Below are 19,387 nucleotides of genomic sequence, written 5' to 3'. Positions count from 1 at the left end.
CGTTTTTTGTCCTACATGGGTTAGAAGTTTTGGAATGGACTGATTTTTGGTGAGGATGATCTCTATTGTAAGGAGATCATCCTCACAAAAAATCAGCTCATTCCAAAACTTCTGACCCCATCAAAATTGATTTACAAAAAATGGACGGTCCACGATTTTTCAACGTGTAAACATGGGGCTAAACATTTCGGAATGGGCTGATTTTTGGGGAGGATGATCTTCTAATCATAGAGATCATCCTCACCAAAAATCAGCTCATTCCGAAACTTCAACCCATGTAAGACAAAACGCGTTTGTTAAAGTGTGTGGTAAAACTAAGGGTACCGAACGGGACCCTATATATATATGGGTCCCGTTCGCCACCCTTAGTTTTACCACACACTTTAACAAACACGTTTTGTCTTACATGGGTTAGAAGTTTCGGAATGGGCTGATTTTGGTGAGGATGATCTCTATGGTGAGGAGATCATCCTCACCAAAAATCAGCTCATTCCAAAACTTCTGACCCCATCAAAATTGATTACAAAAAATGGACGGTCCACGATTTTTCAACGTGTAAACATGGGGCTAAACATTTCGGAATGGGCTGATTTTTGGGGAGGATGATCTTCTAATCATAGAGATCATCCTCACCAAAAATCAGCCCATTCCAAAACTTCTAACCCATGTAGGACAAAAAACGTTTGTTAAAGTGTGTGGTAAAACTTAGGGTGTTGAACATTTCCCATATATATATATATAGGGAAATGTTCAGTAACAAACATTTTGACAAACATTTTGGCAAAACATTTTTCAAAATATGGGTTGCAGGTTTTGGAATGAGCTGATTTTTGGTGAGGATGATCTCTACAGGGAGGAGATCATCATCACCAAAAATCAGCCCATTCCAAAACTTCTAACTCATAAAAAATGATATACAAAAAATGGACGGTCCACAATTTTTCAACTTGTAAACATGGGGCTAGAAGTTTTGGAATGAGCTGATTTTTGATGAGGATGATCTCCTCACCGTAGAGATCATCCTCACCAAAAATCAGCCCATTCCAAAACCTATAACCCATGTTTTGAAAAATGTTTTGCCAAAATGTTTGTCAAAATGTTTGTTGCTGAAAGGGACCCATATATATATATAGGGAAATGTTCAGCACCCTAAGTTTTACCACACACTTTAACAAACGTTTTTTGTCCTACATGGGTTAGAAGTTTTGGAATGAGCTGATTTTTGGTGAGGATGATCTCTATGATTAGAAGATCATCCTCCCCAAAAATTAGCCCATTCCGAAATGTTTAGCCCCATGTTTACACGTTGAAAAATCGTGGACCGTCCATTTTTTGTAAATCAATTTTGATGGGGTTAGAAGTTTTGGAATGAGCTGATTTTGGTGAGGATGATCTCCTCACCATAGAGATCATCCTCACCAAAAATCAGCTCATTCCGAAACTTCTAACCCATGTAAGACAAAACGCGTTTGTTAAAGTGTGTGGTAAAACTAAGGGTGGCGAACGGGACCCATATATATATATAGGGAGCAGTTCGGCAGCCCTAAAGTATGCCAAGTTTTGTGCCAAACATTTTTTGTAAATCACTTTTGATGGGGTTAGAAGTTTTGGAATAAGCTAATTTTTTGTGAGGATGATCTCTACGGTGAAGAGATCATCCTCACAAAAAATCAGCTCATTTTGAAACTTCTAACCCTAGTTTACAAGTTGAACAATCGTGGACCGTCCAATTTTTGTAAATCACTTTTGATGGGGTTAGAAGTTTTGGAATAGGCTGACTTTTGGTGAGGATGATCTCCTCATCATAGAGATCATCCTCACAAAAAATCAGCTCATTCCAAAGCTTCTAACCCATATTTTGAAAAATGTTTGGCACCAAACTTAGCAAACTTTAGGGCTGCTGAACCGTCCCCATATATATATATATATATATGGGAACGGTTCGGAGGCCCTAAAGTTGTACAAGTTTTAAGCCAAGGTTTTTGGATTGTTAGATCTGGACAGATCCGACGATTTGCAAGCGTCTGACTGTTTTAAAGATAAAACAGTAAAAAATTAAAGTTACCCCTTGTATAAGTTTTTAATTCTTTAAAAACTCCCTCCCTACACTCTCTTTCTCCTTTCTCTCTCTCAACTTACAGAAAGAGAGAGAAACTTTCTCTTTCTCTTTCTCTCTCAAAAAGAGTTCAAACAAGAGCTAAATGGAAAATCTGTTTTTTTTCTTTAGAAAATACGATTTTTTTTCTCCCTAATGGTTAGTTAAGAAGGGGAGATGTCGAGAGCCATGAACACAACTCTTCCCCAGGTTAGAGTTTCAACTCTCTCTATCTCTCAAAGACTTAACAACAGCCATGCTTCCATGGCAGTGTTCCTCCAAACCAAACCCTCAACAACAGCCATGCTTCCATTTGATTGTGAGTGTAACGAAGGATGGAAGAAAATTTCCCTTCTTGTAGGTGTGAATCCATTAAACCCACCACGTGTTTGACTATATTACTATGTGAGATAAAAATTTTCTTTGTTCATGATGTGGGATTCTTTGAGATGGTAAGTTAGAGGATTGATTGGAGATTATTGTATAGAATAACTTACGCTAGTCCAGCCCGCTTGGTAGTGATTCAAAATGATTTGAAAAGAGAGATTCTGTAATAAAATGAAAGCTAAACTTATTTGCTTCATCTCCTCTCCCAAGAGATTAAGGAGAGAGAAAGTTTCTCTTTCTTTCTGTAAGTTGAGAAAGAGAAAGGAAGAAGAGAGTGTAGAGAGGGGTTTTTAAAGAATTAAAAAATTAAATAAGGGGCGACTTTAATTTTTACTGTTTTATCTTTAAAACCATCAGATGCTTGCGAACCGTTGGATCTATTTAAATCTAACAATCCAAAAAACTTGGCTCAAAACTTGTACAACTTTAGGGCCTCCGAACCGCTCCCTATATATATATAGGGTCAGGTTCAAGGGCCATGTGAGAAAACATGTAAGAAAACTTTCGGCGGTAAATAAAATTTTAAAATATGGGTTAGAAATTTTAGATTGAGCTGATTTTTTGTGAGGATGATCTCTATGATGGGAAGATCATCCAAAAAAAAAAAAATCAGCCCAATCTGAAACTTCTAACCCCATTAAAAGTGATTTAGAATGTGGACCGTCGATTTCTTTTCAATTTTTATCACTAATTTGTAAATCACTTTTGATGGATTTAGAAGTTTCTGATTGAGCTGATTTTTTGTGAGGATGATCTTCTCATCATAGTGACCATCCTTGCAAAAAATCAGCTCAATCCAAAACCTCTAACCCTTATTTTGAAAAACGAAAGTTTTCTTACATGTTTTCTCACATGGCCCTTGAACCTGATCTTATATATATAGGGAAATGTTCAGCACCCTAAATTTTACCACACACTTTAACAAACGTTTTTTGTCCTACATGGGTTAGAAGTTTTGGAATGGGCTGATTTTTGGTGAGGATGATCTCTATGATTAGAAGATCATCCTCCCCAAAAATCAGCCCATTCCGAAATGTTTAGCCCCATGTTTACAAGTTGAAAAATCGTGGACCGTCCATTTTTTGTAAATCATTTTTGATGGGCTTATAAGTTTTGGAATGAGCTGATTTTTGGTGAGGATGATCTCCTCACCATAGAGATCTTCCTCACCAAAAATCAGCCCATTCCGAAACTTCTAACCCATGTAGGACAAAACGCGTTTGTTAAAGTGTGTGGTAAAACTTAGGGTGCCGAACGGGACCCTATATATATAAGTCCACAACCAAAGAATGACCCCACTTTAATAAATATGGGCACAACTCATTTGGTGTATTATTGTGTTTCTTCTACTTTTATCAAATTCTTGAAGACTCTGCACTTCCTTTTTTTCCCTTAGATTATTAGACCTTGACCTCACCTCACAATCCATCACCCATCTTTTCAAACTTATCATACTCTTTTTTTACTTAATCCAAGATACCCCTTGCTTACACACTTGCTTTCTTTCTCTCTCTTTCAATGTTATGTTTTAATCCAATTCCAAACCCAATAACTCCCTCCCAGCCCTAGCCCCAGTCCCAGTCCCATGTATTGTTGTTGTTGGATTAGGGGAGGTTCCACATACTATTTTGAGAACCGATCCCCAATAAGCATCAGATTGGTCCTAGATCAATCCCCACCAATCAAAACCAGATCCATTGGCAGTCCTAGGCTTCTCAATTTGGACTTGCATATAGAAGCAAGGTGAGAAAAGCTGAAAAACTAAAGAATGTAGTCAGTAATAAGGCTTGTGGTGTGTGGATACCACGATCGGGTGGTTCAAAACCAAACCAATAGAGCCTACCTTCAACTCTGTTGCCTAGCCATAAAATAAAAAATAAAAAAAGACAACAAAGAAGCATAGATAGCAAACAATATATTGGATAAGAAAATATTCAAAATGGTAGTAATAGAAAAAAGTGGGTTAGCTTCGAACAACAAGACCTCTCTAAAAACTTGTAAACTATGGAATTTGCCTGAAATCATACAAAGCCTTCTATTATTGACCTCTCACCATTCAATCCCACACTGTTCTCAGGAAACACTCTTTACATAGCTATTCATGGTGTGCACAGCTAAACATGTATAAAACTTAAGATATGAAGCATTTGGTCTTTAAATCAAAATTTATTGAGTTGTAAATGTCATAAATAATAACAGGTAAAATTAGTAAATTAATACTTTTGAGTTTGCATTCTTAACACATGATCAAAGTATGAAGCTACAATATGCTCACAAGACGAAAAACTGGCCCATTTTTCTCTCCATTATTTTTCTTTTCTCTCCTCAACTTAACAATCCAAACAAGAGAAACTCACATCTCCATTTCTCTCAATCCAACTAGAGAAATAGAGAGAAACTGACTTTTTTTTCTGTTCTTTTTTCCAATAAATGATTAAGAAGATAAAGGAAAGATTGATTTAGAAACAAAAAGGGCAAAAATGTACTCTAAATATTGACAACAATTAGCATGGAAACCTTCATAAGACAAGGAAAAATGAAAAGAAGAAGAAATCAATACGTGTAGCTTTTTGAATAGTTTATTTTTCTTATATATTTGTTTTTCTATCTCTCCAATCTAGCAAGAAAACAGAGGCAAGAAAACCACTCAACAATTTCAAATAATAAAACATAAAATTAAATTCTCATATATAAATAAAAATATGGCAAACAAACTTGGTGACTACTACTACTCTTCATGTTCAGCATAAAAATGAATTAGTAAGTAAAATAATCCATAGCCACCTGTTTGAAAAAAGTCTCTAAGCCCAGATCTCTGGAATTCATTGGAGCATTCATTCATAATTCTCATATATACACATCTAACTAAGGACTATGAACACCAAAATTTGACTGAAAGTCAGTCCCAATATTGGAATATTTATTGTTAATTTTACCACTAATCCAACCCACTTAAACCCTATTGGAAGTAAAGAAGATCTTTCATTCAACAAAGCTTTAAAGGAAAAAAGGAAAACATAATTATTTCTTGCATTTCTAAGTATTTAAAATTCTTAATCATACACATTGTAACCAAGGCACATATTTATAAGAATTTTACAAATTATAAATCAACATATAGATCTTAAATTCTCTTCCATAGCTGCTCCACAGAACAATATTAAGAGATTAATCAAAAGGCACAAAAGAACAAAATACAAGTAAATATTTACTGTATGTTTGGTCATACTTCTTAAGTCTGAAGTCTGAATTCTAATTTCTGTTTTCTGAAATCTGGAATCTGAAGTCTTGTTTTGACAAGATTACCCTTTTGTAATTCTAATAAATTGTTAACCGAAAAACATAACATGTTATACATAATGAAACCATCTACACATTTAATTTCAATTTCTAATAAATCAGAGACCCCAAAAGTATTGTTTTCAAATTGATTTCATACTTGAAAAATTATATTCTAACAAGGTAAAACTCAAACAATAAATAATCATGCATTTTTTAGTTCAATTGCAATCTGATCACATAAAGTGATGTGAACTACTTACAAATTTAGCAAATAAAATCAAAAGGAAAAGTGGATCGAGATGTGAACTACCTAATGAAAAGGAAAAGTGGAGAGACCTTAACAACACAATTGTAGAGGAAGAAGGGATATAAGAAAAGGGAAAAGTAGAAAAGTTAAAAATAAGGATTTTAGGGTTTATATAAAGAAGAGATAAGTGATAGAAATCAGTGTTTTGAGGAGGGTATTTTAAGAAAAAATAATAATTCAGGATTCAGAAGTTTCATTTAGCATCCCCCCATTGCTTAATCAAAAGTTCTGAATTTTGGTTCTTAAGGCTGAAATCTGAAACGAAACAAACAACAATAAAGCTTCTAAAGTCTGAATTTTAAAGGTGGACCACCTCTTTTCAGACTTCAAAAGTGTTATCAAACACACACTTAGATAAAATAGAAGTTAAAATATGAGAAAACAAAAAGTACTCAAATAAAACCTTCCACAGTCTCATACCAAACTCATCAAAATCTCCAAACAATTACTTTTGCCCCACAAAATCGAGCCTCCTTGATGCCTCCTCAAACAAATCTTTGAAATCAAAACCTTAAGATCGAATGTAACCGAAAGAGAACTACCATACTTCAACCATAACTCAATCATAACCACTATTTACCTAAGATTTTGTGCTTTAATGGCGAGTTTCAACAAAAAGAGAAGATTTAATAGAGGATTCTAGGGTTTCTTCTATTCTTTTTTATTCAGAGATCGAAAAAGAAGATTTTTTGGTAGAATTAAAGTATGAGAGAGTGAGAGATAAAAACTCACTGATTTTTGTGCAAGATCCTTTTACTCACGATCCATCGATTTCTTTGCAAAACAACCGAATCAGACGAATGGGCTTTTAGTTCATTCTTGAGAGAGAGAGAGAGAGAGAAAGAGATTTAGATGGAAATACCTCATCTTCACTCCATCATTTTCAGTGTTGAGAGATCCAAATGTCGATTGGATATATAGAGAGAGAGATGTGGTCGAGAGAGCCTAATAGAGAAAGAGATTCTCATAATCGAGAGAACTTCTCCCGAACTAGAGAGAGAGAGAGACAGAGAGAGTAAGAGAGAGGGAAATATTTTTTCGCAATTTTTCTCTAAAATTCGTGGGCCTGTGACCGTCAAATTTGATTTTCCAAAATTCGTCGGGCCAAGCCCAACAAATTTTTCATTCAATTTACGTGGTTTTCACGTAGTGTAAAAAAGAGCGTCCGATTGTCTCGATTCTTATCAAATGGATTTAGTGAGGTTCTTATCAAGCATAAGGCAATGATTTAGTTTCAAAGACAAGGATTCTAGTTATCAATCAAACAGTCAAAAAGATTCTAGAACACCCTCAAGGCTTGGCGTCCAAGAAGCATATGCACGTGTCACTGAAAATAAATAATCATAGTGCTTTGGCTTTCAAACTTTGGCACCCTAATTAAAAGAACAACCTTAGTGCTTTGAGCCAAATTACGGGGGCAAAGAAGTGTTGTGCTTTAGGGGAGCGGATCCTATATAACACCATTTTCTTATAGTTCTTAGTAACGTTGTATCTACGGCTAATAGAGTGCCACATCAACAATACACTACCACTACACCGCTCAAATTTTGTTGAAAATTGAAGGCTCAGTGACCATGCATTTTCGAGGTCTTGGATCATTAAAAAAAAAAAAAAAGCTATTTTTTATAAATCAAATCTAAGCCTTCAACACAAGGGGGCTGTGGTGTTGTTTTTCTCTGATGTGGCTCCTGCGCTATATGAAAATGGTGCCAAAGAGAATTCGCCCCCATGCTTTAGAGGGTTATAAGACCAAATTCTTCCTGTCGACCACTTAATATTATTTTTCTGATCAATAAACTTATTTTTAATTAGATTACTAGCTCAATTTTGATGCACATTAAACCCAAGTCTATGGTATCATCACCTATGAACTTTACCTACTAAATTAAATGACACCTTAAGATCGCTCTACTATTAGAGTTAGTCTGGCTCTTAGTGACTGAGCGTGAGCATGTGTAGGTGTGCAATCGGGAGCACTAAGTTAAAAAATAGCTTAGGGCATGTGTGGAGCACCTCTAGAGCGCTGCAAATAATATACTTATATATCAATTTTATTTTTGTATGATTCATTTGCTTACTTATTCCATCATCACTGACTCCATGTAGCAAAAAAATACCTCATTTACAATTTAGAATTGACAAATTTTAATAAAATAAATATATTTCATTCAATAAATTTTGTGTTGGAAAGTATAATCATGGATCCACTATTGTCCATAGCTATTATATTTTCACTTGCCCTATGTCCATGGATTGGTTATATTTTTTTGTACCATTTATATAACTTGACTAGTATCACTAGTGTTACTATGTTATTCCTATTCGTAGTTTATTACAACAACACAATATTGATCAATATTCTTATTTATTAGTAATTCAATAATCAATATATGTTTTACGGATTGAAGTTTCTTCAACTTTGAAGGTTTTAGATTAATTTTGTAATTACAATAATATTTTAAATTTTTTTCATTGTTACACTATTGTGTCTTCTAATTCTAATGTTCATAAATATTTCATTGCAATGATTGTTTCTTATGACATACATGACTAATAATTATTTAAAAAATAGAACTTAATATGACATATATGGTAAGGTAATCTTCATGAAGAACAAGTTTTCAATATTTTGGGGCTGGGTTCCCATATTTTGAGAATGGAATTGGAGAAAGATTCTCTCTCAAAGTGTCAAAATGAGGATTGAACGCATAAGCGGCACGTCTAATAGAAGAATTTGGTGACTACGGCCTGGCTAATTTGATAACATAACTAAACCTGCCATCCTTATTGATATTCTTGGATGTGTCACATATAGAAAAACCCAACTATTTCCATTTGTGAGAGCTCGAGTGGGAGACTTAGGTGGGATGCGTGCCTGACTAAATTAGTTAATTTATTGTTTTTTTTTTTTTTTGCTAATATTATTATAAAAGAAGAAAAAAGTATTTACATGGGACAAGCATATGAAGTGAACCATTGGGGAAAATTTTTTATTGAACTCGGAATTCTAAGTCAAGACAACATCAGCTTAATAAAGTCCTTCCACCTTGAGCGCAAATATATATTTTCATAATTAAAAGTTTGCTTACATGTGTCACTGTATTATTGATTAACCATTGGAAAAAAAAATTTATGAACTTGGGAGCCTAAGTCAAGACAAAATCCGCTTAAATTCTCAATACAGTCCTTCCGCTAGCTTTGTGATAATTGATGTCGAACCAGTCAATTTTGGCAGGCAGAATAGAAAGACTGTTTAGATAGTGTTCGTCCTTTTGAAATTTCTACCGAATGGATGATTTACATATGCCCCTCTACATTTTGGTCAAGAGCTGTGATAAATTCACACCACAAAACATAAGGGGTCTGTATGTGACTGACATGGCAAGGGCATAGAACCATAAATCCTTTTCTTCGGGATACACAAAAAAAAAAAATCAATGATTATGTGTCCTTGCCACGTCAATCCCATAAAGACCGCATACATTTTGCGATGTTGATTTATCATAAGTCTTTTGTCAATAATATGAGATATCCTGTTGTGATTTTGAATTGATGGCATTTTCCTTGACTTAGAGGTCTTGTCAGTTAAATGACTTAAATACCCTCATTTTCAATTTCTTTAAGAAAATCCCTTGATTTTTTTCTCTAAAACTGTTTACACTTCAATCTTAAGGTAAAGTTTTCTATTCTTGGCATTCAACACAGATCCTATGTAGATATAATGCCCCTCATTTCGGATATAGGGACTACAAGGTTAAATGTCAAATAAAATAGTATCATACCCATTTTATTGCATATAATGAATACTCTTTATTTCAGAAATATGGATCACTTTAACGTCATGGAACAATTTTTACCATTCTAAAAATAAAAAATGTTAGCGTAACATTTTCCAAAATAATGATTTTAAAGCCTACATGTCAGTGTTATTTAAAATCTTAAAGTTTAAATTTCTAGTTTGATCTTAAAATTTGGGATTAGGCTTTGATGATGATTCGAAACTCAAAATCTTCTAGAAACTCAATATTTTTGCTATTGATAAGTCCCACCAACACAATATAACACCATTGGTGAATGGGTCATGTCAGCATGCTAACACAGAGTTATGGTGGTCCCTTTAATATGGAAATGTGTACATCCTTACCTAAGCATTCCTTGATTTACTAGTAAAATTGGAGACGTTACCTGAATTCATTACAAGTTCTTCAAATATTTGTGAGAGCATTCACATTTGTCCTTATGTTGTATTGGCAGGTTGCATTATCTTCTTTTCCTCCAATGCTAGTAATTAGCCTGCAAGTTGAAAATTCAAAAAAGTGAGAGCAAACCCTAAAAAAGGCATGAATTAGCGTAATTAAAGTGGATATGAACACAACTAAATTAACAAAAGACACGGTTTAAAGCAAAATTTAATAGAGGAACAAGATTTGTTCAGCCAACCCCCAATTTTTGGGATAAGTCTTTGATGATGATGATGACGACAACAATGATCTATTACTCATTATTATTAATATTGTTGTGATTTTGCTTTTCACCCCCCAAAACTCTCAATTTAGATCATGTAGTCCTATAAACAAGAAGTTCCCTAGCTAGAATATGCAAACATGCTCATCGGGAGACAGAAAAAAAAAAAAAAAAAAGAAGGGGTAGAACAGAAATGATGTCCAGATTGAACCACGAGAGCTTTTAGACTCAAAAGATCAATGTAAATGGGAAACATTTACTTGACCAAGTATGACGTATCCATGCAAGAAACATGGTCTGGTGGCAAATGGCATTATCATCATAGCAATCCTCTATTATGACATGAAGACAATACTTCAAAATTATCCTTGAAGTTTGGCATGAAGTTCCCCAATGCTCCTGCAACTATACCACACCTTAAGAGGAACCAATAATATAATGTAGCAAATTAAGGAATTATTCTTTTCCAACTCATTGAAAATTAAGGTGGATTCACTTTGGAGACTTCACTAAGAACATTCTTGTTTTTTAAATACTAAAACAAATATTGATTAATTAAGCACTAATCCATTTTTTTCAAGTCATGGGATCATGTCCTCACACTAAACAAATATATCCCAATATTTTTTTGGTAGGTATATATGGAGTCAAGGCAGGCCACCACAACCAACTATATTAAATCATGAATAGAAAACTTCATGACTAGTTATAAGAATCTCTAATATAAAACGAATTCAGAAAGCTAATAACAAAATCTATGACAATGACAATGATATATTGGGTGAGTCCATAATCGTTGAAGAAGACCATTTTAGTATATACTTTGAGTTACATTGGATTGGAATTTGTATTTTTTTTTTTTTTTTTTTTTGAAGATAATTGGATTGGAATTTGTCGTTATTAATTATTCTAAGATCATAAGATAATTTTATTCTAATTAAAAAATTATTATGTTTTTAGAAACTCTACTATCTTGGTAAATATGGTGACAGTACAAAGTAGAGTTAAATTAGATATCTAATAATCTATTTGACTCGTTTTGAGGAATTCTTTTATTAATTCCAATTATCAATAGAATTTTATTTTGTTTTGTTGAGAATGGTTTCTTCTATTTTGCTTTGTTGATTTAAGGTTGTCTTTTTTGGATTCAAAGTTTTTTATCACAAGGAAGAAGTTGGTGGTCTACTCCTTTCAACATGTTTCAAATGAGTCAGAATGATTCAATATTGCGTAGGGTACAAATAACATTAATGAATGATGGACAAATTAACACCTACCCCAGTGAATGTGGTAAGATATATCATGGCTTCAAATTGTAAGTTATCTTCAAAACTAAACTAATTATGATTAATTTCTTAATACTCTAATTGTAGTTTTATGCACAGCATTACATTACACATGTTAAATTTGGGTCACTTGTTTGCATTTGATGGAGTTCAAAGTGCCAATCAACAATTATGAACACCGAAAGGGGTATGTAGTTTACACTTTAACTAGAGTTTACTTGTGCCTACGTCATAGACATCCTCTAAAAGGATAAAAGATGAAAAATAATAAAATGAATTAAAGGGTTAAAAGAGAAAATATAATAAAATTAGGGGAGGTGAAGAATAAATGAAATAAAGTGAGTTTCAAGAAATTATAATTTGATGGAAGGGGTATTATTAAAAAAAGAATCGTATCGCCATTTGATGTAGCGATGCACGCATCTTAAAAAAATTAAGATTAAAAGAATAAGAGATGAAAAACAATAAAATAGATGAAAGGAATAAAAGACAAAATATAGTAAAGTTAGAGGGGGCATATATCCTCTTTAAGGTTAAGGTGCAAAAGTGAAAAAAAAAAAAAAAAATATATATATATATATATATATATATATATATATATATATATAGGGGACGGTTCAGCTGCCCTAAAGTTTGCCAAGTTTGGTGCTAGGGTTAGATGAGCTGATTTTTTGTGAGTATGATCTCTATGATGAGGAGATCATCCTCACCAAAAATCAGCATATTCCAAAACTTCTAACCCATCAAAAGTGATTTACAAAAATTGGACGGTCCACGATTCTTCAACTTGTAAACTAGGGTTAGAAGTTTCCAAATGAGCTGATTTTTTGTGAGAATGATCTCTTCACCGTAGAGATCATCCTCACAAAAAATCAGCCTATTCCAAAACTTCTAACCCCATCAAAAGTGATTTACAAAAAATGTTTCGCACCAAACTTGGCAAACATTAGGGCTGCCGAACCGCTCCCATATATATATATATATATATATATATATAGGGTCAGGTTCAAAGGACAACCATTTCTACACACATATAGACAACGTGTTTTGTCTTATATGGGCAAAAATGTTTGGAATGGACTGATTTTTTGTGAGGATGATCTCTGTGATGAGGAGATCATCCTTGCCAAAAATCAGCTCATTATGAAACTTCTAGACCGTCCAATTTTTGTTGAAAAATTATAGACCGTCCAATTTTTGTAAATCAATTTTGATGGGGTTACAAGTTTTGGAATGGGATGATTTTTTGCCGGGATGATCCCCTCATCACAGAGATCATCCTCACAAAAAATCAGTCCATTCCAAATATTTTTGCCCATATAAGACAAAACACGTTGTCTATATGTGTGTAGAAATGGTTGTCCTTTGAACCTGACCTATATATATATATATGGGTCCCTATCCGTGGCCAACAGTTTGGCAAACATTTTGGCAAACACTTTTTCAAAACATGGGTTAGAGGTCTTGGAATGGGCTGATTTTTGGTGAGGATGATCTCTACGGTGAGGAGATCATCCTCACCAAAAATCAGCTTATTCCAAAACTTCTAGCCCCATTTTACAAGTTGAAAAATCGTGAACCGTCCATTTTTTGTAAACCATTTTTGATGAGGTTAGAAGTTTTGGAATGGGCTGATTTTTGGTGATGATGATCTCCTCACCATAGAGATCATCCTCACCAAAAATCAGCCCATTCCAAGACCTCTAACCCATGTTTTGAAAAATGTGTTTGCCAAAATGTTTGCCAAACTGTTGGCCATTGAACACTACTCTATCTATATATATATATATATATATATATATATATATATATATATATATATATATATATATATATAAAGTTTGCCAAGTTTGGTGCCAAACATTTTTCGTAAATCACTTTTGATGGGGTTAGAAGGTTTGGAATAAGCTGATTTTTTTGTGAGGATGATCTTTACGGTGAAGAGATCATCCTTACAAAAAAATCAGCTCATTTTGAAACTTCTAACCCTAGTTTACAAGTTGAAGAATTGTGGACCGTCCAATTTTTGTAAATCACTTTTGACGGGGTTAGAAGTTTTGGAATAGGCTGATTTTTGGTGAGGATGATCTCCTCATCATAGAGATCATCCTCACAAAAAATCAGCTCATTCCAAAGCTTCTAACCCATATTTTGAAAAATGTTTGGCACCAAACTTGGCAAAACTTTAGGGTTGCTGAACCGTCTCCATATATATATATATATATATATATATATATATATATATATATGGGAAATGTTCAGCACCCTAAGTTTTACCACACACTGTAACAAACGTTTTTTGTCCTACATGGGTTATAAGTTTTGGAATGAGCTGATTTTTGGTGAGGATGATCTCTATGATTAGAAGATCATCCTCCCCAAAAATCAGCCCATTCTGAAATGTTTAGCCCCATGTTTACACGTTGAAAAATCGTGGACCGTCCATTTTTTGTAAATCAATTTTGATGGGGTTAGAAGTTTTGGAATGAGCTGATTTTTGGTGAGGATGATATCCTCACCATAGAGATCATCCTCACCAAAAATCAGCTCATTCCGAAACTTCTAACCCATGTAAGACAAAACGCGTTTGTTAAAGTGTGTGGTAAAACTTAGGGTGCCGAACGGGACCCTATATATATATATATATATATATATAGAGAGAGAGAGAGAGAGAGAGAGAGAGAGAGAGAGAGAGAGAGAGAGAGAGTGTGTGTGTGTGTGTGTGTGTGTGTTGGGAGGTATTATTAAAAAAAAAAGGATTAAAGAGGTAAAAGATGCAAAATAATAAAATTAGAAGAGATGAATAATAAAATAAACAAAGTAGGTCCCATGCACTATAACTTGCGAGGAGGTTTAACCCACAAAACTGTAGACTATGATTACATATTAATCACTATCGGAAAGAGCTTACATTGTGGAATAGTGCATCCCTCAAACCTCTTTTATATTTGGGCAATATGTAAAGGAGATCAAATACAACTATCTCTAATGTGCATGCATGAAAGTTTGTTTAGAATCAGATGATACATTAGGATAGGGGTACAACTCAGTTCAGTTTGAGTTAGTTTATGGTTAAATTGGAATCGAATCAACATAGGTCGATTCCACTAAATAAGAACCAAAACCAAACCGAAATGCCAATAGAACCGAAACAACCCAAGCCAAACTAAGGTCAGTTTGATTCCATGGATTGCCAATATCCTATAAACTTATTTGGAAACAACATATTTTTAATTAAAAATAATAATAAACAAAAAAATTATATAATAAATAATTAATCTATTCATTAAAAAATCATTAATTTATCCTTAAAGAAGTTATCAATTTATGTCCTAACCCCTAAAATAATTCACATAACTGAATAAATTTATTTATTTATTTTATATGGTTCGATTCTCGGTTTGATTCAATTCTATACAAGCTTTGAACCGAAATCAAACTAAATTGATTAATTCTCCATTTTCTAAACTCATAACCAAACTGCAACTTGTTCCAACCGAACCAAACCAACCCAAAGGTATCAATTTGGTTCGGTTCTCGGTTTGAACTGGATCAAGTTGCACCCATACATTAGGCCATACTTTATTTTTTCTTTTTCTAAGTGACCAAATCTTGTATGGATGTTTGGTTAAGCAATGCAAATTATTTGCAAAAATCTTTTCATAGACTCCTAATTTCTTAGGAACTCCCAATTAACAAAGGGCGAAGAAAAAAAGATAAGAAATATTGTTTGTTGAAAAATAAATAAAGAGACAAACTACTTGCACACCACCCATTACAATTTGCACTTCATCACTTAAAATTTCTGTCTTGCACTCCAAAAAAGGTTTCAAAAATTTTTTTTGTTGCATTTCTATTCCCTTTATCTTTTTCTTCTTCATTCATGCCCAAAAAAAATTTTGTTAAGAAATTTGTACCAAAAAAAAAATGATCAATTTTTTATCGAATTCTTCAAGTCATCAAGACATGTTTCCATTATTAACTCAATTAATTACTCAATAAATAATTAAATATCTTAAAACAAAGAGACCACGAGCATAACCAGGAAGATGAACAAGCAAGTTATATATTCAAATGCAGTGCAACTTGTAATAGAAAGATGATTATAAAAATAATGGTATTTTTTAAGATTGGAGTGCAACTGTCTATTAGTGATGTGCAACTAGTCGGTCCCATAAATAAAACTGTGTTTGATTTTTTCCATTACAAAGACCCCTTTCCTTTGGTTTCAAATCATACATCCCTATTCGCAATAACGAATTGAGTTTGTGTAGACATTTTGGGGGCGATCTTGATATTAACTCTTATTTATCAAACTGATCTAGAAATTGTATTATTTCCCAAAATTAAGAAATTAAATTCCATAACAAACTATTATTAATTTATCTAATACCAAATTGATAAGCATAGGGTACAGACTATATGAATACCAATAAAAAAGAAAAAAGAAAAAAAAAGGCTGAGTACAATTTGAACTATACTTATTTTTCTAATTCGATTGAAAAATCGAATTTACAATATCAATGCTTACGAGATGAATCCAGAAATTCAAGATTAGTGACTTCGAAGGCGAATTGGAAGTCCTTGGGTTGGTGTCGGTATCATAACACCTATGATCTTCTCATTAGGATAAATAACCTCCCATTTGTACTTCTTAACCACATTATGAAGGTAAGTAAGTATCACTAATCGAACATATTCTTTCCCGGGACACATCTGACGTCCTCCTCCAAAAGGAACAAATGCGTAAGGAGTAGGTCCATTCCCTTCATACCTCGATGGATCAAATTTTCCCGGCTCTGGGAAGTACTCAGGGTTCCTGTTTGTCGTGTTCACAGTCCAATATATCTGAAATTAGAAAGAAAAAAATAATTGGGGAATTAGCGACATCTCTCGAGGATCAAAATGAACTTATATACATATTTTGCTCGCGAATTATATATATATCACTTACCTTAAATCCTTTTGGAATGGTGAAACCTGCATAGTTGAAATCAGTTATGGCTTCTCTGAAAGTTCCTTGTTGAGGTGGTGTGAGTCTCATGGCTTCATTTGCAGCATTCCATGAATACCTCATCTTTTGTATGTCCTCCCATTGTAGAGCCTCTCCAGGTGCTTTGGAGTTTATTATTTCTAATTGCTCTGATTCCCAACAAAAAAAAAAAAAAAAAAAAAAATTTGTTGAAAAAAATTAATAATTGTTAATAGTAGTAATTAGTATGGCTTAGGGAACTATTTAAATAATCAATCTGAATAGTTATATATATTACATGATCTATCACAAAATAAAGGCTAAACTTTGTCAAAAAATCTGAAGAAAAAAAAATATGGAAACAAATTCTGAAACTTTTTGGCCTACCCTCAATCTTTTCAACATCAAAAAAAAAAAAAATTCTGAAACTTTCACAGATTTATCTAAATTAATCAAACTAAACCCCAACTAGTTAATTGTTGAATCCAAACTTGGTTACCATAATTATATGAATAGTGGGTCAGGCTCTTTGGACCCACCATTTGTGCTAATTACACCCACCAAAAGCACATTTTAGAGTGGGATGCATAGAAGAAAGCATAAAGGTGGGTCTAATTGATCATTATATTGGCCTGGTCTAGGACAGTTATATTTTAAACCTAGGAGTCAATTACAGTTGGAGCTTTGCATGCCCCCTTGACTAGGATAATAACTGTCCAGGAAGGATGGAAATCGACCTTAAAATAAAGTTAATTTGATTTGAAAACTCATCAAGTTGATTCGAAAAGCTGCCAAATACTAATGCTTGTTATATTTAATATCATTTTTGAAAATAGATTTTAAATATGATTTTAAATTATATACACGATTTCCAAACCTGTCACGTAAGGGGTGCCGATTGAGTATGCTACGTGGGTAACTTATATTATCACGACTCTATAAAAAATTATATCAAAAATAAATTAATATGTAAATATGGACTTGACCAAGTCAACTCATGTTATAATGCAAGTTGACATGATTTGATAAGAAGAAAGAATAATAATAATAATAATAATAGCTTACCACTTCGAATCTTATCATACACATGGGGATTCTCTCCGACATACTTCATGAGGAAAGTTAGAACAGTAGCCACTGCACTATAACCTGCAACAAGTAAACCCATAATTTGATCCAAAATCTCGATCTCTGACATGAATCGTCCTGTTGGGTCGGTAGCAACGATCATATGCGATACTACATCTTGCATCGGAACACCCTTCGACATAGCGACCTTCTTCTCCTTGATTATCAATTGAAGTTCCTTCCTAATTGCACTGGCAGCTTTACTAGCTCTATAAAATATTGTCCCAGGGAAATTCAAAGGTATCGAATGGAGCCCCCTGTACAAATCATCGAACTTGCTAACAAATTTCGTAACTCTATCAGGGTCAGCAAGGCCTAAGAAGATTTGACACGCCAAAGATAAAGTGTAAACTTTCGATAGAGGGAAGACCTTCACCTCATCTTTGCCTTCCCAATACATCTTCATATGGTTTTGGGTCGTTGCATCCATTTTTTCTATGAACCGCATTAGTGCTTCGGGCTTTAGGAACCCAGCACGTAAGATGCGTAATAACTCGGTTCGTGATGCATTAGTAGCGGTGTCGGATGATGGGGCTGCGGGAGCCACACCTAAAAGCTTTCGCGTGGAATTTGGGTGCCATGTAACAACAAGCTTTTGTTCATTGGAGGAGGAATTTGTTGCCCAATGGACCGCAAATGACCGCGGTTGGTTCTCCAAGTATTGTTGTCTTGAAGATATCAGGTGAGTGTTTTGTCATTCTATCTCCCACAAATTTTTCGGGCTTTCCATATAAGAATTCGATGGTTTCACCTATTATGGGCCATCCATGACTACCCGGAGGGAGCTTGGTAGCGCCACCACGGGCTGAGCGTTTGTAAATGAAGATTGCAAGAGTAAGAAAAAAGAAGACGAGAAGAAGAGATAGAGATGTAAAGAAGAATTCCATGGTTGATGGAAATTATAAGACGTGGACAAGTGTTTGCGAGAGGAGGAGAGTTTGGTTGAACTTCAACTTTTTCGCTACTTAATTTGGTCAATTTATAGAAACCTAAAAGAATAAGTCAATGAACATATATATATATATATGACATCAAAACTAGCACAAAATAAAGAACTATATATAATCTCATGTGGAACCTCCCCAAATGTCAAATAATAAAGTCACTTTTGTTTAAGAAAAGTCAAATTTGACGACTAGATAGGTTAAATATGACGATTGAATAAGTTAATGCTTTAGAGGGCTATAGGACCAAATTCTTCCTATCGACCACTTAATATTATTTTTATGATCAATAAACTTATTTTTAATTAGATTCGTAGCTCAATTTCGATGCACATTAAGCCCAAGTCTATGGTATCATCACCTATGAAATTTACCAACTAAATTAAATGACACCTTAAGATCGCTCTACTATTAGAGTTAGTCTGCCTCTTAGTGATTGCGCGTGAGCATGTGCAGGTGTGCAACCTGGAGCACTAAGTTAAAAAATAGCTTAGGGCCTGTGTGGAGCACCTCTAGAGCATT

At 33.9% G+C, this 19,387-nt stretch overlaps 1 protein-coding gene across 1 annotated transcript; it reads right to left on the bottom strand.

Annotated features, from left to right (window-relative positions):
* Window positions 1–16,149: 16,149 nt before the first annotated feature.
* Window positions 16,150–18,916, bottom strand: LOC147393319 (beta-amyrin 28-monooxygenase CYP716A378-like). Its single transcript, XM_086456870.1, has 3 exons — window positions 17,859–18,916; window positions 16,776–16,963; window positions 16,150–16,669 (listed from the first exon to the last, which is right to left on the bottom strand). The coding sequence occupies exons 1-3, from the start codon at window positions 18,367–18,369 to the stop codon at window positions 16,376–16,378; spliced, it is 993 nt and encodes a 330-aa protein (XP_086312996.1). The 5' UTR covers window positions 18,370–18,916; the 3' UTR covers window positions 16,150–16,375.
* Between the last annotated feature and the right edge of the window lie 471 nt (window positions 18,917–19,387).

Source organism: Akebia trifoliata, chromosome 10 (genome assembly GCF_017979445.1).
Source record: "Akebia trifoliata isolate Shusen 1 chromosome 10, ASM1797944v1, whole genome shotgun sequence".
Taxonomy (NCBI): Eukaryota; Viridiplantae; Streptophyta; class Magnoliopsida; order Ranunculales; family Lardizabalaceae; genus Akebia; species Akebia trifoliata.
This window is presented reverse-complemented; position numbering and strand designations above follow the sequence as displayed.

What these genes read in the sequence shown, in the direction of transcription:
- LOC147393319 (XM_086456870.1), bottom strand. Translation starts at nt 18,369, where the DNA reads ATGCGGTTCATAGAAAAAATGGATGCAACGACCCAAAACCATATGAAG. An exon ending in GTATGATAAGATTCGAAGTG is followed by an intron (nt 16,964 to 17,858) that starts GTAAGCTATTAT and finishes GTTGGGAATCAG; the next exon opens with AGCAATTAGAAATAATAAAC. An exon ending in CCATTCCAAAAGGATTTAAG is followed by an intron (nt 16,670 to 16,775) that starts GTAAGTGATATA and finishes TTCTAATTTCAG; the next exon opens with ATATATTGGACTGTGAACAC.